Genomic DNA, 27,398 nt, shown 5'->3' on the forward strand with positions numbered 1-27,398 from the left:
GGCATTAGTAATTATTGACAAAATTAAAGGTTGGAATAGTAATTTTAAAAGTACATCGGATAAAGTAGTAATAAAATCAAAGTATAAGGGGACAATAGTAATTATCCTTTTTGTTATTACCATTTTGTGTAGAAAGCATAAAAGCATAGAGAGATATACAGATTGATTGAAGAATAGAGAAGTATTAGCTATATAATAATCGGGTTCTTAAATTGAATCACTAATTGGTACAAATCAGTAAAAATAGACGACTGCCTTTAATGTTTTTTTTTCTTTCCATTCAGTTTCTTCTTGGCGCATGGAACGAAAGCCAAAGAGGAACAAACATAATAAGTAGAAAAAACAAGAAGAAGAAGGAAGAAGATCAAGCAGAATCCTCTGAATACCGATATACATGGAACCACTGAGGCAGAATCAGCAGAACCAATTTAGCAAGGCTTGCCTTCGAAACAGTTAAGACAACCAGCGAAGCGGGTAAGCCTGGTAACGTAGGTACCTGGCTTGTGTGAGATCACATCCTTTGTAGAGAATGGTTTGCGGCTGAAAGGAGATCCAGATTGAACAAAGAAAGCACCATTCATAAACAAATCTCCTTGAGACCTCCATGTCCAAGACTTCCAAACATCCTCGGTTGCATAATCCCTCTTTGTCACTTCTTTTCGCTGCCAGATTTGGTGGTGCTATGAATCTGTTACCTTGACTCACAATTGTCGGATGCCGACTTCCACCAATTGCATACATTTCCCAATGAGTGTAATCATTGTTGACAACATGAACAAATCCCCATCTGCATCTTGGCATCCTCTCGCACCAAGCCTCTTCCAAAATGATTGAATGCTACGATGTCGCATCTTCTCATCAGGGGAATAGCTATCACTTGCTCCAAAAAGCATCACTTCGTTGTGATTTGTGATATGGTTGTTGGAGATTGTAATTGCAAGTGGAACCCATGATTGCATCTATGATTCCATCGTTGCATTGAGACATGGACATGTGATCAATCCAAACATTGGTAGCACCGAAGAGGGAGATACCATCGCCGTCACTAGGTGTGCGAAGACCGTAATGATTGACGGAGTCACGGATCAAGCCACCGGAGCCGGAGACGGTATGGTGGATGTGGAGATTAGTAAGGATTACATTGTCGACGTATTGGAGAGTAATTCCCGCACCATAGGCGATATGAACAGTAACACCACGGCCATCAATGGTTTTGTTGGAAGTCACAATGAGTTCTTGATTGAGACGGATGTTCATGCTACGAGCAAAGATGATCCAAAGGGGTTCTGGTTGAATGACGGCATGCCGAAGGGTACCGCGTTTTGGGTTCACCAAATCATTGTCCGAAGGATCAGTGACCATATAGTAACGTCCCTTCATGCCTCCTCTCGGTTTTCCCCGCCAAAACCCGTAACGCACTTGGCATAGCTCTTTCGGTTCTTGTGCCAATCAGACTTGCATCTCCAAGCATCTATCAATTGGGTTCGTAGCCATGCATGGTCCGTTGTACTTCTTCAATTCTCTTCTAGTGCTGTTGCTCTCCGGTGTAATGAGTTGCTTTCAATGCACTGCACAACAGAGCAGTATGTTAGTAAAGAAAATTGCAAACAAAAACAAAGGATTTGAAAATTTTAGAGAGATACCCACTTGTCTACTCTGGTGACGAAACTGCTTGTGATCTTCTCTGGGTTAGGATCATAGTTTCTGAGAGTGCGTTCCTCGGCTTCTTTGGCACGTTTCTTCCACACCTCATCAAAATCTGCGATGTGGGCATTGACGACATAGGCCAAGAAAATGAAGGCAAATAAGATGTTAACCTTCATTGACTCCATTATTATCTGTGTCACTTATTCTCACTCTGTTTCTCTCTATTCCTATGAAGGATTTATAGGGTTTTCTCGTTTGGTTTCTTTTACTGGGAATTTAGTTTTTCTTGTTTCGAACGATTGGAATGCAAGAGACCGAGAAGGTTGTATTGGAAGGATGATGGCTATGGTCTTAAGACTCCTAACCGCTCCAGATCAGTGTGATTAGATCCAACAGTGAAACACCTTCCAATGAATGATACCCACTTTTGCCTTTCACAATGCAGAAAACATTTATGCTTATTAGGCTTGATGTGTTGAGTGATGAAGAACAACAATAATCCATCACTTTTTATATTGCAAAAGATAGCTAAATCTTGGTAAAGTAAAAGAGAGGTGAGATGTTTCAGGCGATAAGTCAGGCTATCTATTAATTTGACATATGTAACTGCTTCGTCTCTTTAGCTGTGCTTTCTCGTCTTAGAAATAATTCCCCGTTTTGGTTGTTGAAGAGAAGGGATTCAAACATTGAAGCTTTCTTGTTTTGCTATAAAAAGTTGAAACAGTGGACACTACTACGTACATCTTAATTATTTTATTTCACTATTTGATGAGGTCAGAATGTTAATTCAATATTTAGACAAAAAATGTTTTATACCAATAAATAAATAAAAAATGATTTCTATGCATGTGCAAAATTCAGTAATGTTTTCCTTATTAATAATTCTCTTTTATTTTTTTATTATATTTATTTCTGATTTCTATATATTCGTATCCCTTCTCAAGAGTTTCAACTATTTCTCCTTACTCAAAAAATTGAATTTTTTTAATTATTTTCTCTTTCAAACTGAATTTTTTAATTTTATTTCTTCCTTTTTTCTTGATTTTTCTATATATATATATATATATATATATATAGAGAGAGAGAGAGAGAGAGAGAGAGAGAGAGAGAGAGAGAGAGATTGGGTAAATGGGTTGAACCATTGGGTCAGGTCGTACCGTACTGTCGAGGCATAGCCATGCACTCCCTACATAGACCGAGATCAATGATGAGCAGCTCAAGTCCTCTATTTCCACCACTAATCTCTAAAAATGGGCCATTTAGGTCGCCCACCAAAATATGTTGATACAGGTCCATCTTCAAAATTTGGCACAAGAATTCAGATTACAACATAACAATGTCTAAATCCAAGTAGAGCAAAAAAGAGGACGTGAAATATTTCAGACAATAGGTGAGGCTATCTACTAATTTGACATGTATGTATCGTCCCCTGTGTTGTGCTTTCTCTTTTCTTAGAAATGATTTCCCAGTTTTGATGGTTGAAGAGAAGGGATTCAGAAGTTGAAGCATACTTGTTTTGCTATAAAAAGTTGAAACGATGAATACTACTACATACATCTCACAAATTTTATTGCCCTATATGATGAGGTCAGAATTGTAATTCGAGTTCAGTCCATGAGATTTCATAGAGCACCTTCAAATTTTCACAACTAAGCTCAGGGATGTCTCGAGTCTCAGCCTTATTATAGTTATGCAAGGAAGGTTTAAGACATTGAAGGATCTAACCACCTGAAATCAACCATGAGATTTTTTTTTTTGGTGTGTGAGGTTCATTTGGACCAGCTTGCGTGCAACTCGATTGCATTCTTAGAGGGAGCTTCGTCGTCTGTAAGGGTCAAACCCATGACCTCTCTATTGAGAAGTATGGATCTTACCACTCTACCAACCCTTCATTAACATTTCAGTGGTGGTGAATATCATTTTAGAATAGTGGATTTCATTTGATTGGTTTCTTAGCTGTCTTTCTCAGCTGTCTTGGACTTCCTTGTAGAAATCCGAAGGAGACTTTTTTTTTTCTTCCCTTGCTTTGATCAAAGTCTAAAGGAGATTTGAACTCATGCTACTTATTGCCTTACTCATCTCTGTATGGGATACTCTGGAGATCTGAGGCAAGTCTCATGGCTGACTTGGTAGGCACAGTGAGGTATCAATACTAGTATAGATTCATTATTCTTATTACCATTTTGTGTAGAAAGCATAAAAGCATAGAGAGATAGACAGATTGATAGAAGAATAGAGAAGTATTAGCTATATAATAATCGGGTTCTTAAATTGAATCACTAACTGGTACAAATCAGTAAGAATAGACGACTGCCTTTAATGTTTTTTTCCATTCAGTTTCTTCTTGGCGCATGGAACGTAAGCCAAAGAGGAACAAACATAATAAGTAGAAAAAACAAGAAGAAGAAGGAAGAAGATCAAGCAGAAGCCTCTGAATTCCGATATACACGGAACCACTAAAGCAGAATCAGCAGAACCAATTTAGCAAGGCTTGCCTTCGAAACAGTTGAGACAACCAGCGAAGCGGGTAAGCCTGGTAACGTAGGTACCTGGCTTGTGTGAGATCACATCCTTTGTAGAGAATGGTTTGCGGCTGAAAGGAGATCCAGATTGAACAAAGAAAGCACCATTCATAAACAAATCTCCTTGAGACCTCCATGTCCAAGACTTCCAAACATCCTCAGTTGCATAATCCCTCTTTGTCACTTCTTTCGCTGCCAGATTTGGTGGTGCTATGAATCTGTTACCTTGACTCACAATTGTCGGATGCTGACTTCCACCAATTGCATACATTTCCCAATGAGTGTAATCATTGTTGACAACATGAACAAATCCCCATCTGCATCTTGGCATCCTCTGCACCAAGCCTCTTCCAAAATGATTGAATGCTACAGTAATCTGCATCTTCTCATCAGGGGAATAGCTATCACTTGCTCCAAAAAGCATCACTTCGTTGTGATTTGTGATATGGTTGTTGGAGATTGTAATTGCAGTGGAACCCATGATTGCATCTATGATTCCATCGTTGCATTGAGACATGGACATGTGATCAATCCAAACATTGGTAGCACCGAAGAGGGAGATACCATCGCCGTCACTAGGTGTGCGAAGACCGTAATGATTGACGGAGTCACGGATCAAGCCACCGGAGCCGGAGACGGTATGGTGGATGTGGAGATTAGTAAGGATTACATTGTCGACGTATTGGAGAGTAATTCCCGCACCATAGGCGATATGAACAGTAACACCACGGCCATCAATGGTTTTGTTGGAAGTCACAATGAGTTCTTGATTGAGACGGATGTTCATGCTACGAGCAAAGATGATCCAAAGGGGTTCTGGTTGAATGACGGCATGCCGAAGGGTACCGCGTTTTGGGTTCACCAAATCATTGTCCGAAGGATCAGTGACCATATAGTAACGTCCCTTCATGCCTCCTCTGGTTTTCCTGCCAAAACCCAGAACGCACTTGGCATAGCTCTTTCGGTTCTTGTGCCAATCAGACTTGCATCTCCAGCATCTATCAATTGGGTTCGTAGCCATGCATGGTCCGTTGTACTTCTTCAATTCTCTTCTAGTGCTGTTGCTCTCCAGGTAATGAGTTGCTTTCAATGCACTGCACAACAGAGCAGTATGTTAGTAAAGAAAATTGCAAACAAAAACAAAGGATTTGAAAATTTTAGAGAGATACCCACTTGTCTACTCTGGTGACGAAACTGCTTGTGATCTTCTCTGGGTTAGGATCATAGTTTCTGAGAGTGCGTTCCTCGGCTTCTTTGGCACGTTTCTTCCACACCTCATCAAAATCTGCGATGTGGGCATTGACGACATAGGCCAAGAAAATGAAGGCAAATAAGATGTTAACCTTCATTGACTCCATTATTATCTGTGTCACTTATTCTCACTCTGTTTCTCTCTATTCCTATGAAGGATTTATAGGGTTTTCTCGTTTGGTTTCTTTTACTGGGAATTTAGTTTTCTTGTTTCGAACGATTGGAATGCAAGAGACCGAGAAGGTTGTATTGGAAGGATGATGGCTATGGTCTTAAGACTCCTAACCGCTCCAGATCAGTGTGATTAGATCCAACAGCTAAACACCTTCCAATGAATGATACCCACTTTTGCCTTTCACAATGCAGAAAACATTTATGCTTATTAGGCTTGATGTGTTGAGTGATGAAGAACAACAATAATCCATCACTTTTTATATTGCAAAAGATAGCTAAATCTTGGTAAAGTAAAAGAGAGGTGAGATGTTTCAGGCGATAAGTCAGGCTATCTATTAATTTGACATATGTAACTGCTTCGTCTCTTCTGCTGTGCTTTCTCATCTTAGAAATAATTCCCCGTTTTGGTTGTTGAAGAGAAGGGATTCAAACATTGAAGCTTTCTTGTTTTGCTATAAAAAGTTGAAACAGTGGACACTACTACGTACATCTTAATTATTTTATTTCACTATTTGATGAGGTCAGAATGTTAATTCAATATTTAGACAAAAAATGTTTTATACCAATAAATAAATAAAAAATGATTTCTATGCATGTGCAAAATTCAGTAATGTTTTCCTTATTAATAATTCTCTTTTATTTTTTTATTATATTTATTTCTAATTTCTATATATTCGTATCCCTTCTCAAGAGTTTCAACTATTTCTCCTTACTCAAAAAATTGAATTTTTTTAATTATTTTTTCTTTCAAACTGAATTTTTTAATTTTATTTCTTCCTTTTTTTCTTGATTTTTCTATATATATATATATATAGAGAGAGAGAGAGAGAGAGAGAGAGAGAGAGAGAGAGAGAGAGAGAGAGAGAGAGAGAGATTGGGTAAATGGGTTGAACCATTGGGTCAGGTCGTACTGCATCTTGTCGAGGCATAGCCATGCACTCCCTACATAGACCGAGATCAATGATGAGCAGCTCAAGTCCTCTATTTCCACCACTAATCTCTAAAAATGGGCCATTTAGGTCGTCCACCAAAATATGTTGATACAGGTCCATCTTCAAAATTTGGCACAAGAATTCAGATTACAACATAACAATGTCTAAATCCAAGTAGAGCAAAAAAGAGGACGTGAAATATTTCGGACAATAGGTGAGGCTATCTACTAATTTGACATGTATGTATCGTCCCCTGTGTTGTGCTTTCTCTTTTCTTAGAAATGATTTCCCAGTTTTGATGGTTGAAGAGAAGGGATTCAGAAGTTGAAGCATACTTGTTTTGCTATAAAAAGTTGAAACGATGAATACTACTACATACATCTCACAAATTTTATTGCCCTATATGATGAGGTCGAATTGTAATTCGAGTTCAGTCCATGAGATTTCATAGAGCACCTTCAAATTTTCACAACTAAGCTCGGGGATGTCTCGAGTCTCAGCCTTATTATAGTTATGCAAGGAAGGTTTAAGACATTGAAGGATCTAACCACCTGAAATCAACCATGAGATCTTTTTTTTTGGTGTGTGAGGTTCATTTGGATCAGCTTGCGTGCAACTCGATTGCATTCTTAGAGGGAGCTTAAGTGCCTCGCAAGGGTCAAACCCATGACCTCTCTATTGAGAAGTATGGATCTTACCACTCTACCAACCCTTCATTAACATTTCAGTGGTGGTGAATATCATTTTAGAATAGTGGATTTCATTTGATTGGTTTCTTAGTTTGTCTTTCTCAGCTGTCTTGGACTTCCTTGTAGAAATCCGAAGGAGACTTTTTTTTTTCTTCCCTTGCTTTGATCAAAGTCTAAAGGAGATTTGAACTCATGCTACTTATTGCCTTACTCATCTCTCGTATGGGATACTCTGGAGATCCGAGGCAAGTCTCATGGCTGACTTGGTAGGCACAGTGAGGTATCAATACTAGTATAGATTCATTATTCTTATTACCATTTTGTGTAGAAAGCATAAAAGCATAGAGAGATAGACAGATTGATAGAAGAATAGAGAAGTATTAGCTATATAATAATCGGGTTCTTAAATTGAATCACTAACTGGTACAAATCAGTAAGAATAGACGATTGCCTTTAATGTTTTTTTCCATTCAGTTTCTTCTTGGCGCATGGAACGTAAGCCAAAGAGGAACAAACATAATAAGTAGAAAAAACAAGAAGAAGAAGGAAGAAGATCAAGCAGAAGCCTCTGAATTCCGATATACACGGAACCACTAAAGCAGAATCAGCAGAACCAATTTAGCAAGGCTTGCCTTCGAAACAGTTGAGACAACCAGCGAAGCGGGTAAGCCCGGTAACGTAGGTACCTGGCTTGTGTGAGATCACATCCTTTGTAGAGAATGGTTTGCGGCTGAAAGGAGATCCAGATTGAACAAAGAAAGCACCATTCATAAACAAATCTCCTTGAGACCTCCATGTCCAAGACTTCCAAACATCCTCGGTTGCATAATCCCTCTTTGTCACTTCTTTCGCTGCCAGATTTGGTGGTGCTATGAATCTGTTACCTTGACTCACAATTGTCGGATGCTGACTTCCACCAATTGCATACATTTCCCAATGAGTGTAATCATTGTTGACAACATGAACAAATCCCCATCTGCATCTTGGCATCCTCTGCACCAAGCCTCTTCCAAAATGATTGAATGCTACAGTAATCTGCATCTTCTCATCAGGGGAATAGCTATCACTTGCTCCAAAAAGCATCACTTCGTTGTGATTTGTGATATGGTTGTTGGAGATTGTAATTGCAGTGGAACCCATGATTGCATCTATGATTCCATCGTTGCATTGAGACATGGACATGTGATCAATCCAAACATTGGTAGCACCGAAGAGGGAGATACCATCGCCGTCACTAGGTGTGCGAAGACCGTAATGATTGACGGAGTCACGGATCAAGCCACCGGAGCCGGAGACGGTATGGTGGATGTGGAGATTAGTAAGGATTACATTGTCGACGTATTGGAGAGTAATTCCCGCACCATAGGCGATATGAACAGTAACACCACGGCCATCAATGGTTTTGTTGGAAGTCACAATGAGTTCTTGATTGAGACGGATGTTCATGCTACGAGCAAAGATGATCCAAAGGGGTTCTGGTTGAATGACGGCATGCCGAAGGGTACCGCGTTTTGGGTTCACCAAATCATTGTCCGAAGGATCAGTGACCATATAGTAACGTCCCTTCATGCCTCCTCTGGTTTTCCCCGCCAAAACCCGTAACGCACTTGGCATAGCTCTTTCGGTTCTTGTGCCAATCGGACTTGCATCTCCAGCATCTATCAATTGGGTTCGTAGCCATGCATGGTCCGTTGTACTTCTTCAATTCTCTTCTAGTGCTGTTGCTCTCCAGGTAATGAGTTGCTTTCAATGCACTGCACAACAGAGCAGTATGTTAGTAAAGAAAATTGCAAACAAAAACAAAGGATTTGAAAATTTTAGAGAGATACCCACTTGTCTACTCTGGTGACGAAACTGCTTGTGATCTTCTCTGGGTTAGGATCATAGTTTCTGAGAGTGCGTTCCTCGGCTTCTTTGGCACGTTTCTTCCACACCTCATCAAAATCTGCGATGTGGGCATTGACGACATAGGCCAAGAAAATGAAGGCAAATAAGATGTTAACCTTCATTGACTCCATTATTATCTGTGTCACTTATTCTCACTCTGTTTCTCTCTATCCCTATGAAGGATTTATAGGGTTTTCTCGTTTGGTTTCTTTTACTGGGAATTTAGTTTTTCTTGTTTCGAACGATTGGGATGCAAGAGACCGAGAAGGTTTTATTGGAAGGATGATAGCTATCGTCTTAAGACTCCTAACCGCTCCAGATCAGTGTGATTAGACCCAACAGCCAAACACCTTCCAACGAATGATACCCACTTTCGCCTTTCACAATGCAGAAAACATTTATGCTTATTAGGCTTGATGTGTTAAGTGATGAAGAACAACAATAATCCATCACTTTTTATATTGCAAAAGATAGTTAAATCTTGGTAGAGTAAAAGAGAGGTGAGATGTTTCAGGCGATAAGTCAGGCTATCTATTAATTTGACATATGTAACTGCTTCGTCTCTTTAGCTGTGCTTTCTCGTCTTAGAAGTAATTTCCCGTTTTGGTTGTTGAAGAGAAGGGATTCAAACGTTGAAGCTTTCTTGTTTTGCTATAAAAAGTTGAAACAGTGGACACTACTACGTACATCTTAAATATTTTATTGCAAATAAGGTCAGAATGTTAATTCAATATTTAGACAAAAAAAAAGTTTTATACCAATAAATAAATAAAAAATGATTTCTATGCAAGTTCAAAATTCGGTAATGTTTTCCTTAATAAAAATTTTCTTTTATTTTTTTATTATATTTTTCTATTTTCTATGTTCTATTTATTCGCATCCCTTCTCAAGCTTATTTCTCCTTACCCTAAAAATTGAATTTTTTAAAATTATTTTTTCTTTGTTACTTATTTTTTTACATTTTATTTCTCCCTTTTTTCTCAATTTGCCTTCTCTCTTATATGGTCACGTTCATTTGCACAGTATCTAACTAGTGTATATATATATATTCACACACAGAGAGAGAGAGAGAGAGAGAGAGAGAGAGAGAGAGAGAGAGAGAGAGAGAGAGAGAGAGAGAGAGAGAGAGAGAGAGAGAGAGAGAGAGAGAGAGAGAGAGATCTAACTAGTGTATATATACCGTATTGTCGAGGCATAGCCCCCGCACTCCTTCCATAGACCGAGATCAATGATGAGCAACTTGTCCGTAGGTGCTGTAACAACCCTTGTTTTTCTAATTTGTAATCCGTATTGTAGGTCCGAGAACTCGAAGGTCTAGTCGGATTAAATTGTGGAGTTTCCGAATGGAAGTCCTTGATCCATAGGTTCTGGATTCTCTTGTTGAAGAACCTGCCTTACTGGGAAGTTGGATCTCTGGTAGAAAGCAAGTGGTGTTTGGAGATGAGCAACCTCTCCCATGTGGTTATTAGGGCTAGTTTGTGTTTGGGTTTCAACCCCCTGAGCAAATCACCCTTGTATAGCAATATACCTGGGGGCGGTTGATAGTAGCGGTTGATTAAACCAAGCGACCGCTCGGTTCTGCTTGCGGGAAAATGCCCTATTTTGCCCCCTGTTCGTTATAAATAGCATCCCTCGCCCTATTAACGCATTATTAGTTCGGGATTGCTATTTTGGGCGATTAGGCGGCAGTGGAAACGTGCTGGAAGGTGGGCGAAATGCTGTTAATGATCTGGAACATTTTCCCTTCTATTCTTGGTGATTTTGATTAAGGTACTGAATCTCCATCTGCAATTCTCTTCTTTTTAACCTCTAATTGATATGAACCCATCCCCATTTTGTTAGTGGTTACCCAATTGATTAGTTGTAGCTCTCTTTCCAATGTTCTTGATGAGATCCTGTGTAGAAACGAATCCCTGCATTTGTTAATGGATGGATCTCATCAAGGGGAATGATTTGGGTAATAAATTTTTGTTAATTTTAGGGTTTCTTGTTACCCCTTTGTTCTAGACCTATTAAGATTGAAATTCAGACTAAGATCATCCCAAAACGGATTGAAATCGGATGATCAAAAATCTAATTTTCAGAGTTGGAAACTATCTGAAACAGGGACGGTCGCTTATGGAGGTCGCTTAACCTAAGCGATCTGCACAAGCAACCGGTTGGTTTCCAGAGACTGTGTAGGTTTGATTTTGGATTTGTTTTGACTCTTGACTCTTATACACTCTTGTAACCCTGCATATAGGTGTCCTTTGTTTCTACTTAAAGTTTTATAATTGTGTTTGGATAGAAATTTAAAGGATTTCTACTAAATTACAGGTAAGGACATGCATTCTTATTTATATGCAATTACATATACATGATGATTCAGCTGTTCTATTTACTATTCTTTGATCATGTAACTTGCTATAATTGTATAAAGCATGTGGATCTTATTGTATACTTGTTGTTTGTGGTGTTCCTTGATGTACTTCATCTTTTATGATATTGCACAACTGTTTATGGTATGATAAAGAGTGATGTAGTGTAGTTGTGATGGAAAGGGTATTCCATTGGGATATCTTGGCTGGAGATATCAAAGGGCTGTGGTATGGGACACATGCTCACTGATGCCTCTAGCACTATCATGATTACTGGATGATATACCTAGGAGAATCTAGAATTGCATGGCTAGGTACCCCACATGCTATTACCCTTTCGGCAGGGGAATTGAAGCTGGGTGACCCGTGACAATGGTGACGTGACTCTATTTCATCCTACAGCGGTAACCAGTCCCGTGCGGAGACTCAGTGGTCCACTATTGGTCATGCAATGGTAGGGTTGCATATGTTAGGGTTGGGCTCATGGACGTCCAAGGAGCGGACCAGGTGTCGTGAGGAGTCATTAGAGCATCCGCCCCAATAATATATGGATGACCATAGGGTTAAGGAATGGAGTCCAACAGCGGAAGCCAGTCCGTGAGGGTTCTCACTCCTAGGTTGCGAAGGATACTGAACCGAGTTGGTTGGTGCCATAGGGGAAGTATCTGGACTTCATATAGCATGTTACCATTATGACTTGCATTGGGTTAGAAACCCCGACATGCGCCAGTACTCATTGCCAATTGTCGTGGTGAAAGAGTGTTGACTTATCCCCAGCCATGGTTTGAGAGACAGGTGTGGACTTACCCCTTTGCCCACGATCCCTACAGAGGTAACCAGTCCTTGTCGGATCAGAGTGACTAGACCTACCTAGAGGAGGGCTAGTGTATATCTTAAAGCATGTCAGCTGTTAGAGACTTGCATAGTTATATCTTAGTAGCATTCATATTTCTGCATACCATCCATATCATTTCATATATGCATTCGTGAATTGTATTGACATAGATATGAGAATTGTCTGTTCCTTACTGAGTTCGTCAGAACTCATTACTTTCATTGTATATATTATATGAGTTGTACTGATGGTGGCACAACATCAGAAGCTGGAGATGATTCGTATGAAAGAGTCTTCTCATATGAAGCTGATGTGGCACAGACAGTGGTTCATGAACTTGCAGAGCAGCGAAGCCTTCTGAAGATGCTTGATGTGCGCTTATAGCACCCATTGATGGCCGACGGAGGCAGATTGCTAGGATTTTGATGATCGTATGGAGAAAGATTGGAGGACCTCCTTTACTTGCTAATTTAGAAAAAACCAGTTTTTAGATTTAGAAAAGAAAACCGGAAAGAGGATTATTTATTTTGCTTCCGCTGAACTCGATATTACATTTGATTCTTGATTCTTTCATTTGATTCTTTCTTGGATATTTATTGGAGTATTTAGACTCTTGTAACCTTTTTATTAATTATTGCAATTATTCTTGCTCTTGATTGTCTATACTTGTGTTTATTATTATTGATGGGTAAGAACGTGGATCCTGTGATGGTTCACTCCCACGGGTTGTCGGGCGGATAACTGAGACCGGCAAGTGGGGTGTGACAGGAGCAGTCAAGGCACGAGCACGAAGCTTCGTGCACTTTCACTTCTTCCTCAATTGTATCTTCCAAAAAGCTTTCTTGCAATGAATCCTCCACTTGAAAGGGGGCCTCATATTCTGTAGAGAAACCTAAAGAAACATACACAAATAAAGGAATGAGTTCCACAGAACTCAGTGAAGTTAACTAACATCCATATCATGCATTCATCCAAATTTCTACGTCATATTCATAAGATAACCATGTATAATAATATAAATAAACTGATGCATGATTATGATATGATGTTCTTAACTCTATCATGTAGTCTCTAAGGTATACATGCATTAAATCTAAACATCAATTTCCTTTGGGCAGTCTCAGTCACTCTCCCTCAACAAGATAAATCTATTGGGTTCTTCGCGGTTGGTGGATAAAGTCTTGTCAAGCCATGGTTGGGGTATAGGTTACCACTCTCTCGCATCACCATTTGGTATGAGATTTGGCGCATGTCAAGGATAATCCTAGGCTCGGTGCAAAATCATACGGTCTCGTACTACATATGGTCCGGGTATCTCCCCTCATGCCTAGTGCCATTTTGGTTCGATTCCTTCCCACCTATGGATGAAATCCTCAACAGGAGGCATCTGTTAGATCTCATTCCTTAACCCAGTGGTCATCCACATATAATGGACAAGCTGCTCTCCATGTCCTCTCACGGGTTGGTTACCGGTCTTGAGCGCCATGAGCCTTTATCTATAATATGCAATCATACCGCTCTATGATGATAGTGGGCCTGCTCTCATGATCCAACCACTAACATCACTGGTTAACTGGCTTCAATACCCCTACTAGAAGGGTAGTAGTAATCATAGGAATTCTTAGCCCAACACTTCTAGACACCTATCATTCATGTAGTTTGGTCTAGATGCAATCACATTAGGGTAATGGGCTAACCTACAACCCTAATTAGTAAAATAGGATAAGCGAAGTAATATCATTCAACGTCATTCATCTTATACATTCTCATATCAATAATATAAGATTCAAGATAAAGAGTAAAGCTCAATCATTCCAACCTTACCTTCCGTTCGCGCAAAATTACACACAAGCATATCATGATAGGTATCAATTTAAAGCAATTTATATCACCAATAGAATTCAAAATAGCAACACTTAATAATACAAAACATAGTTAGTCATTCCTCACTTTTCAATTCGATTCCTTTCTCCAAAGTCCCAAATTTCACTCTCACAAGTTGGTGATTATAATCAAAATAAACATAATCATGTAAGAGAATTAATAAATATAAATTAGAAGTCAACTAGGTTTCAAAAGGTAATCCAAAAATCATCCCACAAAAACCCAATCTGACAACTAGGTTCAAACCCACCGTTCTCAACCTAATTCGGCGAAAAGTCACTATTTTGCCACCGATTTGATGTCGAATTGAAATGAAACGTTGGGAAAGTCTAATTGGCAGCAATAGGGTCTTAAGTACCTTCAATTTGACCCAATTCGTTTTAAAACAAAAAGCCCCAAAATTAGCTCTCTAAATTGCCCGCAGGTGTCTTAGAAAGTCAAAACGCGAAATCTTTTGCAACGATTTGCACAAACAACTCACGTACTAAAGGGAAGCATTAATACAAATATTTAAGAGCATTAAATATACCTAACATGCTTCAACTACCAAAATCCCACTTTCAAAGTAAAGAAAACCCCACAAAATTATGTTTAAAGAAGAGTGTTTAAAGATTCTCACCTTTTTCAATGTTCTCACGACGATCTGAGACACAAAGCACCTTCGGTTGGATGGAATCTACTGTTCTCCTTGGTTTCTCCTCTTCCCCAAGCCTCAGCCCCACTCTAGCATTAGAAAATGCATTTAGGGGTGACTTGAAACATAAATTAGGGTTTTAAAACCCGAAATCCCGATTCTGTCCTATCACTGGGGAGGGGAGGGGGTTGGGTCACCCAACCGGCCACTCACCCGGTCCATGTTTGGACTCCCATCCAGAGTCTGATTTCAGTGATTTTTGGCTTGAAAGAAAGGTCTTCCAATTATCTACATTTGGATATTTTTACCTCGTCAATCGGACTCTCCATTACCGGTCTATGAACGTGCCAAAATCGTCTTTTAACGTCGTTGTAATTGACCTTCTCTCTCCTCTTAAACTCCTAGAGAGATGTCGAATCATCATTAGGGTAATCCACAATCATTGGGTTCACTTTTGGGGCATGACTCGAATGGGCCATAGTTGTCGCCAACTTGAGGCCTGAGTTTTCGGTTCTGAAATCTTGGGCTAAAAAGGGTTAGAAATCCGGGGGATTTCACTATCATAGCTATTAGTCTGATGAAGCACCTCAGGCTTTAGATGTTATGCATTTGAATCCATAGGAGTCTGCATAGTGGTTCCCTGATTCTGGAGCTACGGATCATGTTACAACTGATCCAGGTAATCTATCTTCTCTTATTTCATTTCAAGGTTCTGGTTCTTTGATGGTTGGCAATGGGGATCCTTACCTATTACATATACTAGTTCTGGTTTTGTTAAATCTAGTCTTTCTTCTTTGCCTATACAAAATGTGCTTGTTGTTCTTGCTATCAAGAAGAATTTGTTCTCTGTGTCCAAATTAACAAGAGATCTTGGTTGTTTTGTTGAGTTCACTAATACTGGTTCTTCTGTTAAGGACCTTCACAATCAGCATGTTTTGGCATCAGGGAATAAGTGTGGTGATTTATATGTTCTGGATGGTGCTAACAATGTTTCTCTTTGTGGTGAAGTATTCTATTCTTCACATTTTTGTGCTGTTCTGGAGACTATTTGGCACAACAGAGTAGGTCATCCATTTTCTAAGATCACTGCTCTTTTGAAGAATAAGGGTTTTATTACTGTTACTACTAAGTCTACTACTGCTTGTTCTAGTTGCTATTATAGCAAGAGTTCTGCTACTACTAAGTCTACTACAGCTTGTTCTAGTTGCAAGTATAGCAAGAGTTCTGCTTTTCCTTTTGTTACTTCGTTTACTCGGTCTGTTGCCCCACTTGATTGAATTCGTTGTGACTTGTGGGGCAAAGCTCCTGTTACCAGTGTTCAAAAATATCACTACTATGCGTTGTTAGTTGATGACTATTCAAGATATTCTTGGTCGTATCATTTAAGCTATAAATTTGATTTTTTTGGCTGCTTTCTTCTTTTCAAATCTTTGGTGGAACGACAGTTTGGGACTCCTATTAAAGTGTTTCAATCTGATAGAGGAGAGGAGTTTTCTCTTGGGAATTTTCAGAAACATCTTGTTGATCATGGTATAATACACTTGTAGGTAATAACTCCATGTAATTTTCAATTCCATAATTGATAGGGGAAAGATTATTACCTGGATTCACTTTTCAAAGTATGAAGTATCTGCTGCGGAAGTAAATTTGGATCCACGTCCTCGTTCCTCCACCAAAGCTTCACCGGGATGATTCTACAATCACTAGGAAATGGAATAAGTTCCACAACCCAAATGCCATGTGGCAAGGATGGAAGAGTGATCTAAAGCAGGGAACTCTTTTCCTACATTTCTAGGAGAGAGGGAGAGAGAGATGGGAGCCGCCGTTTGTGGAAAACTTACGTAATGCAATCACACTCAATTATGCGGTGGTTACCAAAATATATAACCCTATTTTGTAACCACCCTAATAGTGAGTTTCCAATATTGCCATTGGGCATATAATTAAATTAATAATTATAAATTCCCAACATCACCATTTGTCATTTCCAAAATCTTCAGCTCAGAATGGGGTAGTAGAAAGGAAACATAGGCACATTGTAGAGTTGGGTCTTGCTATGCTTTTTCTTGCATCAGTTACTCTTCGGTTCTGGGTTGAGGCTTTTCTTACTACAATTTTTCTCGTTAACAAGTTACCTTCCTCTGTTATTGGTATGCAATCCCCTCTTAAAGTACTTTTTCATCAAGATCCTCAATATTATGCTTTTAGAGTGTTTGACTGTGCTTGTTTTCCTTGTTTGCCATCTTATGCTTCCACTAAGTTTGATCCAAGGTCATTGTTATGTGCTTTCTTGGGATATAGTGATAGACAAAAGTGTTATCGCTGTTATCATAAGTCTACTAGCAGAGTATACATTTCCAGGAGTGTTGTTTTTTATGAACAAGTTTTCCCTTTTACTGCACATTCTGATTCTGTTTTTCCTGGTGACGATCTGGATATTTGTACTTTTGAGGGTTGGATTCCTATATCGAACCTTTTGTTTCTCCATCCTCTGCTTCCTCTGTTGGTTCTGCTTCTGTTAGGCCATGGTTTGTAGTTGATTCTAGTGGAAATGGTAGTGATGGTAACTCTAATGGTGCTGTTGTTGTACTTGCTGCTGACTGTTTTTCTATGCCTTATCATGGTTGTGCTACTTCCAATTGTGGTGATGTGGCTGATGGTATTACTCGACTTGCTGCTGATGCAGTTATTCATGGTGTTGCTAATGGTAGTGTTTCTAATTCTGGTTCAGTTTCATGTAACAATTTGATGGGTTCATCTGTTGTTGATTCTACATTGGATTGTATTGGGACTGTAATGGACTTAAATCAATTTTCACCTGTTCATAAGAATGTGGTTCAGCCCATTACTAGTTTGGACCCATCTTCTTCTCTTGATTTAGGCTTTACAGTACCTAATATTCCTATGATGAAGCCATGAAGGAAGAAATGATGGCTCTTGCTCAAAATAATACTTGGACCTTGGTGCCACGAAAGTTTGAGATGAATATTGTGAGTTGTAAGTGGCTTTTTAAAGCCAAAATAAAAGTTTATGGTTCTTTGGAGAGACTCAAGGCTCGCTTAGTTGCTCGTGGTTTTACCTGACAAGAAGGTATAAATTTTTTTGAGACTTTCAGTCCCGTGATCAAACCGGGTACTATTCGACTTGTTTTAAGCATTGCAACAGTGTTGGGATGGTCCATTAGACAGCTTGATGTCAAGAATGCCTTTCTACATGGCACCTTGACTATACCAGTGTGTATGACACAATCCCCTAGGTTTATTGACTCTACACGTACTACGAATGTTTGTCATCTTCATCATTCTTTATATGGCCTGCGACAAGTGCCGCGGGCTTGGTTTGATCGTTTCAGCAGTTTTTTATTGGACTTTGAATTTACATGTAGTATTTCGAATAGTTCCCATTCATCTACCGGTCCCGTGGGAAGGTTCTTTTGCTGCTCTTACATGTTGATGATTCAATTTTTATGATGGATTCTATTGATAAGCTCCACTCTCCTTTTGCAATGAAAGTTTTAGGTGAGTTGCATTATTTTTTGGGTATGAAGTCTCTCATTCTCCAAGTGGGCTTTTTCTATCTCAAAGAAAATATGCTTTGGATCTTCTTCGTCGTGCTCATATGGAGGATGTTAAGCCTATGTCTATGCCTTTTTTTGTCCCGACCTCCTCTTTTTCAATTGATGCTTCACCTTTTACCAATGTCACTTTGTTTCGGAATATAGTGGGTGGTCTTCAATATTTGACGATGACACGTCCTAACTTGTCTTATGCCATGAAGGCGGTTTGTCAATCCATGCATAAGCCAATGGTGGGTGATTTTGTTCTTGTCAAACGATTTCTTCAATATGTGAAGGGTACTTTGGATTATGGTCTTCATATCTGACAAGAGAGTTCTTTTAAGTTGTATGGGTTTTCAGATGTCGATTGGGCTGGGATCCCATTTCTCATCGCTCTACTACCAGCTTTTGCACTTTCCTTGGGTTTAACTGTATTTCCTAGAGTGCAAAGAAGCAGCCCACTGTCTCTTGTTCTAGTACAAAGGCGGAATATCGGGTTATGGCATCCACTATAGTGGAGTTGACTTGGCTCAATTTCCTTTTACGTGACATTGGCATTCCACAACCTTCCGCTACTTTGTTATTTTATGATAATCTAAGTGTGCTGCATATGACGGTGAACCCGGTGTTTCTGCACGCACGAAACACATCGAGTTGGATTTATCATTTTGTGTGAAAGAAGGTCGCCCTAGGACATTTACAGACTCGATTTGTTTCTTCATCACAGCAGCTGCAGATCTTTCTATAAAGCTTTTGCCACATTGAGAGTTTCAGGTTTTGTGTTCCAAACTGGGCCTCATACACTAGCCTAGTTTGCGCGGGGGGAGGGGATAAGGTGATAAGCATGTATTTACCATTATTTATTTGATTTAATTCCCCATACTTATTTAATTAAAGAGAGCTAATTGAGTATTTTTGTGTATTTTTTAGGAATAAGGTGATTTTGGTTATTAGAGATAATATGAAGTAAAGTTGGCAAATATTTTAAATATTGGTGGATTTTAAATCATGGCATTCAATCTTGCTGCCCAAAAAATCATGAAAAGTGAGATCCTTGCCAAATTGGAAACAAGTGGAGGCCTAAGGAACAAAATTGGTAATAAATCTGAAAATCGGGTAAACAGACCTACCTTCAGTATTTTGAGCATGTCTCTCTCGTATGAGCTTGGATTGCAGTGATTCAAGATGCTATGGAACGATATTGCAAATCTCTACAACTTTCTAGTTTTGAGTTTTTCCAAAATCCGAACAAATAAAGGTCAAATCTATGGGTAAAGAGAGGGGATTCATTGTGTGTGGGAGACATAAAAGAGAAGCTAGCCACAGAGAAGAGAAAGAAGACGGCGAACACAGCTCTCATCTCTCTCATTGCTGAAGAAGAATACCACACTCTCTCTCTCTCTCTCTCTCCCTATGTTTCATCTTTATTTTTCTTATGAACTTTGTGACAATGAGTAGCTAGTTTCTTTTCTTTGGGATGTAGACGAACCATGCTTATTTTATTAATTTGATTGTTCTATATCTTCTAGTTGATTGTGTTTGAGTTTGGCCAAAGATGTTCTATAACTCAGCAAACTAAGCGTGCCAAGCTTCCGCGAAGGACGATAGTCTTGCGAAGATAGGGCATATCTAGGAAGACCATCCCTAATTTGCTTTGAAGTGTAGAGTTATATTGGTTAGGAAAAAACATTGGGGATTCGAAATTCCAAAGATCTTCACATATTCATAGTTAATGTTTTTGCATTAACTAGTAGATTTAGTTTAAATTTAGTTTTGTTGAATTCAATCTTAGTGACTTAACCTTTCAGTTCCCCAAGTTCGACCCTGTGCTTTCTGCTTGCTAGATTAGTATGGGATTTTATTTTTGATTGGTTAGCGATACGATCATAAGGGTAGTATTGTCTTTTCAAGTATCTATATATTGCTGTAAATAGAACAGAATTATCAATCAAAGGATTAAATCTCAAGTCTGGTCTTTCACATTCTCAAGTATACTTCTTCTTCTTTTTTCCCCTATTTCTATTTTGATCAAAGCCTAAGGAGATTTGAACTCATGCTAGTTATTGCCCTGCATGCTTATGTCCGCATGGGATACTTTGGAGTTCGAGGCAAGTCCCATACGTGACTTCTACCTAAGAAAAAAAGAAGTCCCACGGCTGATTGATAGGCACACTAAGGTTAATTTTGGTGATTATTATAATTTTATTTTGTTATTATTATTATTATTTTGGTTGGGGTGAGGTGGGGGATGTGGAGAAAGCGTAAAAGCATCTGAGATATGGAGACAGATCGTTAGAAGAATAGAGAAGTATTAGCCAAATAATAGTCAGGTTCTTGAATTGAATTAGTAACGGGTGCCAATCAATGAGAGTAAACAAGTGCTTTCAATGGTTATTTTTCCTTTCAATTTCTTTTTGGTGCATGGAACGAAAGCTAAAGACGTACAAACATGATAAGAAGAAAAAGAAAGAACACGATAAAGTATAAGCCTCTGAATTCTGATATACACGGAAGAGTGAAGCAGCATCAGCAGAACCCATTTAGCAAGGCTTGCCTTTGAAACAGTTGAGACAACCAGCGAAGCGAGTAAGCCTTCTAACAAAGCTCCCTTTCTTGTATGAAATCATATCACTCTTGGAGTATGGTCTGTGGCTGAAAGCAGATCCAGATTGAACGAAGAAAGCACCATTCATAAACAAATCTCCTTGAGACCTCCATGTCCAAGACTTCCAAACATCCTCAGTTGCATAATCCCTCTTTGTCACTTCTTTCGCTGCCTGATTTGGTGGTGCGATGAATCTGTTACCCTGACTAACGATTGTCGGATGCTGACTTCCACCAATTGCATACATAAGCCAATGAGTGTAATCATTGTTGACAACATGAACAAATCCCCATCTGCATCTTGGCATCCTCTGCACCAAGCCTTTTCCAAAATGATTGAATGCTACAGTAATCTGCATCTTCTCATCAGGGGCATAGCTATCACTTGCTCCAAAAAGCATCACTTCGTTGTGATCAGTCATATGGTTGTTGGAGATTGTAATTGCAGTGGAACCCATGATTGCATCTACGATTCCATCCGTGCAGTGAGACATGGACATGTGGTCAATCCAGACATTGGTAGCACCGTAGAGGGAGATACCATCGCCGTCACTGGCTGTGCGAAGACCGTAATGATTGATGGAATCACGGATCATACCACCATTGCCAGCGGAGATATGGTGGATGTGGAGATTAGTAAGGATTACATTGTTGACGTATTGGAGAGTAATTCCAGCACCATGTGAGATATGAACATTAACACCACGGCCATCAATGGTTTTGTTAGAAGCCACCATGAGTTCTTGATTGAGACGGATGATCATGCTACGACCAAAGATGATCCAAAGGGGTTCTTGTTGAATAACGGCATGCCGAAGGGTTCCACGTTTTGGGTTCACCATATCATTGTCTGAAGGATCAGTGACAATATAGTAACGTCCCTTCATGCCTCCTCTGGTTTTCCTGCCAAAACCCAGAACGCATTTCGCATAGCTCTTTCTGTTCTTGTGCCAATCAGGCTTGCATCTCCAGCATCTATCAATTGGGTTCGTAGCCAGGCATGGTCCGGTGTACTTCTTCAATTCTCTTCTGGTGCTGTTGCTCTCCAGGTAATGAGTTGCTTGCAGTGCTCTGCAACAACAACAGGGCAATACGTTAGTAAAGAAATTTGCAAACAAAAACAGATAATTTGAAAAATCTACGGAGACACCCACTTGTCTACTTTGGCGACGAAACTGTCTGTGATCTTCTCTGGGTTAGGATCATAGTTACTTAGAGTACGTTCCTCGGCTTCCTTGGCACGTCTCTGCCACTCCTCATCAAATTCTGCTATGTGGGCATTGACGACATACGCCAAGAAAATGAAGGAAAATAAGATGGTAACCTTCATTGATTCCATTATTTTCTGTCTCTCTGTGTTTCTGTCTATCCCTCTGTTCTGAACGAAGGGATTGCGAGAGACAGAGAAGGTTGTATTGGAAGGATGATGGCTATGGTCTTAATCGCTCCAGATCAGTATGATCAGAACCAACAGCCAATTACCTTCCAATTATACCCACTTTTGCCTTCTACAATGCAGAAGACGTTTCTGCTTATTAGGCTTGAGTGATGAAAACAACAATAGTCCATCTCCTTATATACTGTAGAAGATAGCTAATTCCATGTAGAGAAAAACAGAGGTGAGATATTTCGGGCGATAGCTGAGGCCATCCATTAATTTGAGAGGTGACTGTTTCATCCCTTGTTTTGTGCGTTCTGTTCCTTCTCCTGGCCCAGAGATGATTCTCCGTTTTGATCGTCGAAGAGAAGGGATTCAAAAGTTGAAACATTCTTGTTTTACTATAAAAAGTTGAAGCACATACTCTTACAAATTTCATTACCCTATTTGATGAGGTCAAAAGTGTTATTTAAATTCAATCTCTCTTATATGGCACTTTCATCATTCCACTAGGATGTCTCGAGTCTTAGCCTCATCTTGGGTGTCGACGAGGATTGGAAATTGGAACTAATTCAGTTGATTTCATAATAATGCGACTAGCCCAACTTAATCCTGAGCCTGGTCCTTATTTTAATTTTTCATCCCAAAAGGTAGATTTGGGTTACAAAATAACTCGGGTGGGGTAGGTTTTAAGTTTAGCCCTCAAAACAGACCCGAACAAACCAGCCTGGCCATACCCAATCATGTATTAATTAAATTAACTTATAGTATATGTATATATTCACATTTGTATGTCATTAAATTTATTTATTTAGCTTTAAAATAAAAAAATACATATTTACCCTTGCTAAATATTTTTATAAGTGAGAAAAAATAAAAATAAAAACTTAAGATTTAGTCATGGTTGTTCTTCACGCGCTCGTCTTTTCTCTTTCTTTTTTAATTTTCTTACGAGTTTGAGGGTAAACAAGGGCAATTTAAAAAGTCATCACTTAACCCCATTATTCTAACAGTATGGGTGTGTTTGATACATACGTTGAACCATACGGGATGAAACATAATTGGATAAACTTCAGGGGGTGTAATACAACTCCAAGGGATTAGCTTATATCGCAAAGACCAACACAAGAGTTTAATTTTCAATGGGGACACTAAGCCATGCTTGGTCAGGGTAAATCAAAGTAGGTAAAACTTCGAAGAACCTTGGGTAAGGTTTGGTTTGGCGGTCGTGCTTCAGTGCTGCGCATTAAATGCGCAGAACTGTGAAGCCAACTGTCGAGGTCGAAATCTTGACGGAGATTTCGATCTCAACCGTCCGTCTCGGTGTAAAAACACCTCGAGACGGACGGTCGAGATCGAAATTTCGATCGAGATTTTGATCTCGACCGTTTGCTGCATATGCTGCGCATTAAATGCGCAGCATACAAGTCACAGCGTTGGTTTGGGAGGTTCTTAAGCCCTTGTAAGATTGGAAAGGGCTTGGGTTTAGGTCTAGGTCTTGGCCCGACCAAACCAGGCCCATAAACACCCTATATAATACAAATAGGACACATATGCAAGTGCTGTCCAATATTGGGCCAACTCAAAGCCTAACCCGAAGCTCAAAATGTTAGTGCGGCTGGCTATGATGGGCTTTTTTCTGACTTGTCCTACCGTACAATAAATAAGATGGGCCTTCCAAGCCCAAGTGCCCATCCAATGCTTGGGTTTTTTAAACAAATGTGGTCCCTGGATTCACATCCTCCACAACTCCCACCCCCTGCAATTTCCTATAATTCCTATTTGAGATTGTAACATGTGGTAGTTAATTATCCAATATTCAAAATTAAAACCCAATTAAGAACTAAATCTAATAAATTCCTAAAATTAAGGTTGAAGAAAAAAAGAGTAAAGACCCACCCTTCTACGGGGAGGTCCTAGGTTCGAACCCATTCGGCAGCGTATATTAGTAATTTAGTTCCTACCTCATAGTAACAAGCTACCTTTCAAAAAAAAAAAAGGAGAGACGAAATTGGAAAATTTTTTTGGGATTTATTAGATTCAATTCTTAGTCGGGTTTTAATTGTGACGGTTGAATAATTAGCTATCACATGTCACAATCCTAGATAGGAATTATAGGGAATTGTAGAGAATGTGAAAGCACTGTGGACTTGAACCCATTGCTTGCATTGTGCCATTTTAAGAAAGAAAAAAAAAAAAAAAAAAATTTATTTCAGCACGTGTCTTTTATGCATGTAGGATAAGAGCTTGAACCCATTGGTTGCATGGGTGGAGATTGCAAACCCATTTTAAGATTTAAGAAAAAAAAAAAAACATAAATTTTCCTTTAAACGCACGTGTCTTATTATGCATGTAATATAAGAGTTTTAGGGCCTGTTTGGTTACATGAGTGTGGAGATTTTAAATATCTAGAGATTTCAAATCTATAGAGTTATAATTTATAAAATTAGATGTTTGGTTGTGGAATAAAATCTTTGGATTCATCCTAAAAAACTATTTGATCGACGTGATTTTTGTGAATGTGCAAATGTATAACTTTTTTGAAATCTCTGGATTTCACCCCTTATTCATAAATCTTCAGATTCACGTTTTTAGTGTAAAAAAATGAATCTCTAGATTTCATGGAATCTAGAGATTTTTACAACCAAACAGGTATAATTCTTAGATTCATGAATCTAGACATGTAACCAAACAGGCCCTTAGATCATCCGAAAGCATAAGAATATTGTGGTCCCCTCAAGTTACGTAGAAACTACAATGGGAAGAGAGACCACCGACCCTTAGCTAGAAGAAATGTTTTGGAATAAGCATCATTGATCCTACAAGAAAAGCTATTGAAATTGGAGATAATACGTTTTCATGCTTTTACAAGATGTGACCCTCCTCTCAATATAAGAGGATTTAAACTCTGAGATCATTCACAGGTTCACCTCACCAGGTATCCGTGCCAACTTAAAAAAAAAACCCTGATATTACAAATTCTGAAAGTCTTTTGAGTTCTTCTTAGTTCATCAAACAGCTTTCATGAAGACGAACATCAGAGGAAGAAGAGGCGCTGGAGAAAGAACCAACAGCCGTCAGGTTGTCTATGAGGATTTTCAACCAGTTTCAGATTGGACCAGTGACTCAAATAGCCATGTCCTCCTTGTTGATATTATTGGTATGTAATTTCATTAACTAATACATAGCTTCCATCTGTTTTGACTTAACAAAGTTAATTTTCCTTCTGGAAACTGATCTCTCTTTCTGTGGTTCTTAACATAGGCTTCAAGAAGGAACAGCTAAAGGTAGAAGTGGACAACAATGGTAAATTAGTTGTCAGGGGAGAGAAGCAGTTGAGTGAGAACAAATATAAGAGATTCGAGCAGGTTCATAGCTTGCCGATAGATTCAGACACCGAGAAGATCGAAAGTAAATTTACTGATATTGTTCTTTCTGTGATCATCCCAAAGAAAGGGAAAGCACCAAAGGAGCAGCAGCCTGTTGCAGATGGAATTGCTGAGGAGCAAAAAGGAGGAACATCCGAAACTAAAGAAAAGCCAGAGGGAGGAGAGCCCAAACAGGAAGCGATAACCAATGCTGAAGAGAAACCAAAGACAAGTGGCAAAGACACTGATGTTAAACATGAAAATGAAAATGGGATTCATGGGGAAAGGAAGAGAGCAGAAGGGAAAGATGGAACAAATGAAGGCACAATAAGAGAGAAGGAAGAGAGAGAAATTAAGTTTGGTTCTGCAAAAAGTGCAGTTGAGATGACCATTTGGAACAAGGGGATGATGGTCATAGCTACCATCTTAGGGCTTGTAGCAGTTGCTATATATTTAGGAATTTGGATTTCATCCACCCAACTTTATGTTTCACAACCCATCACTTATTGTCAGGTGGACTGTGAGACAAAATTTTGGATGAAAGGTGCATCAGAGTGGAGAGGACCTGGACTTTATATTGGATTTTTATTTGCTATAGCGGTTGCAGCCTGTGGCAAACAGTGGTTGGGATTGTCACGTGTACAATAATAGATCTTACGATTATAAATCAAATGCAGGACTAAAGTATAAATTATACTTTTTCTTTTAATTTTTGAAGAATCACATACTTCAAATTTACAAGGCTGTGTCCCTAGATTGGATTCAACCTCCCTTGAGGAAGAACGTAAAGACCGTCTTTGACGAAGAAATTCACTCCCATCCATGGAAACCCTCGCAAACCTTAGAAGGATCCAAAACCAAGCAATGGCTAAAGAGGATTTTCGGCGGAAGACACCATTTTACCGACGATCGTGAGAAACCCTTTATTGCTGACAAATCCGTTGATTGGTTAGAAATCAATAGAGTTACAAGTCAATATGGTTTAAATCCTCAAGCTTTTCACCAGCTGCCCCAATCCGTTGTGGATTTTTTATTTGCCAAGGCTGCTTCAAAAACGCCTTCTTGTCCGTGGATCTGAACTAAGCTTCACAACTTGTCAGCCCTGCTGCCAAATCTGAGCACATCTGCAGTTACATTTCTCAATTACTTCTTCATTCATCAATGAGGAAAGGTAATCAATGTATATTTAAGTTTAATTCACATAATAGGTTGTGATGACACTGGAAAAATAGAATCCGACAAGCTTGAGCTTCATACTAAACCACCCAAATCTGCATCTATCTTTTGTTTGAAACACACATGTTTTCTCACAGGACAAATAGTATATCAATAACATCACATATCAACTGTTTGCTACAAGCTATAGCTGTTGCAGCAAATAAAAATCTCTCTATATCTACCTAATAAACTCAAACCAATTGATGTGACTGAAAATAAACCAGCTGGCCCGACCCAACCATGCATTAATTTTATTAAACTATCATGCAAATTAAATATACACCCTTGAATTTGCAAACTATTATATTTACATCTTTTTAAATTTATTTTATTACAAATGCCTCCCTATACCTAACACCATTAGCTTTAAAATAGAAAAAGACATTCATCCTTGTTAAACCTTTTTATAAGAGAAAAAATTTTGGATCTACCAAATTATAAGAATGCTCTGAGATTCAATCA

At 39.0% G+C, this 27,398-nt stretch overlaps 3 protein-coding genes and 2 pseudogenes across 3 annotated transcripts; 1 reads left to right on the forward strand and 4 right to left on the reverse strand.

Annotated features, from left to right (window-relative positions):
* Positions 1-428: 428 nt before the first annotated feature.
* LOC149006785 (pectate lyase-like) lies at positions 429-1,832 on the reverse strand (annotated as a pseudogene).
* Positions 1,833-4,128: 2,296 nt separating this feature from the next.
* On the reverse strand, positions 4,129-5,527 carry LOC149006786 (pectate lyase-like). Its single transcript, XM_089166092.1, has 2 exons — positions 5,343-5,527; positions 4,129-5,263 (listed from the first exon to the last, which is right to left on the reverse strand). Exons 1-2 carry the CDS (start codon positions 5,525-5,527, stop codon positions 4,129-4,131), a joined length of 1,320 nt encoding a protein of 439 aa, XP_089022218.1.
* Positions 5,528-7,833: 2,306 nt separating this feature from the next.
* LOC149006787 (pectate lyase-like) lies at positions 7,834-9,233 on the reverse strand (annotated as a pseudogene).
* Positions 9,234-20,908: 11,675 nt separating this feature from the next.
* On the reverse strand, positions 20,909-22,311 carry LOC149006788 (pectate lyase-like). Its single transcript, XM_089165869.1, has 2 exons — positions 22,127-22,311; positions 20,909-22,043 (listed from the first exon to the last, which is right to left on the reverse strand). The coding sequence occupies exons 1-2, from the start codon at positions 22,309-22,311 to the stop codon at positions 20,909-20,911; spliced, it is 1,320 nt and encodes a 439-aa protein (XP_089021995.1).
* Positions 22,312-25,286: 2,975 nt separating this feature from the next.
* LOC149006789 (uncharacterized) lies at positions 25,287-26,389 on the forward strand. Its single transcript, XM_089165870.1, has 2 exons — positions 25,287-25,510; positions 25,615-26,389. Exons 1-2 carry the CDS (start codon positions 25,375-25,377, stop codon positions 26,364-26,366), a joined length of 888 nt encoding a protein of 295 aa, XP_089021996.1. The 5' UTR covers positions 25,287-25,374; the 3' UTR covers positions 26,367-26,389.
* The last annotated feature ends 1,009 nt before the right edge of the window (positions 26,390-27,398 follow it).

Source organism: Hakea prostrata, chromosome 8 (assembly GCF_041222555.1).
Source record: "Hakea prostrata isolate BN-2017 chromosome 8, UWA_Hpros_2, whole genome shotgun sequence".
Classification (NCBI taxonomy): Eukaryota; Viridiplantae; Streptophyta; class Magnoliopsida; order Proteales; family Proteaceae; genus Hakea; species Hakea prostrata.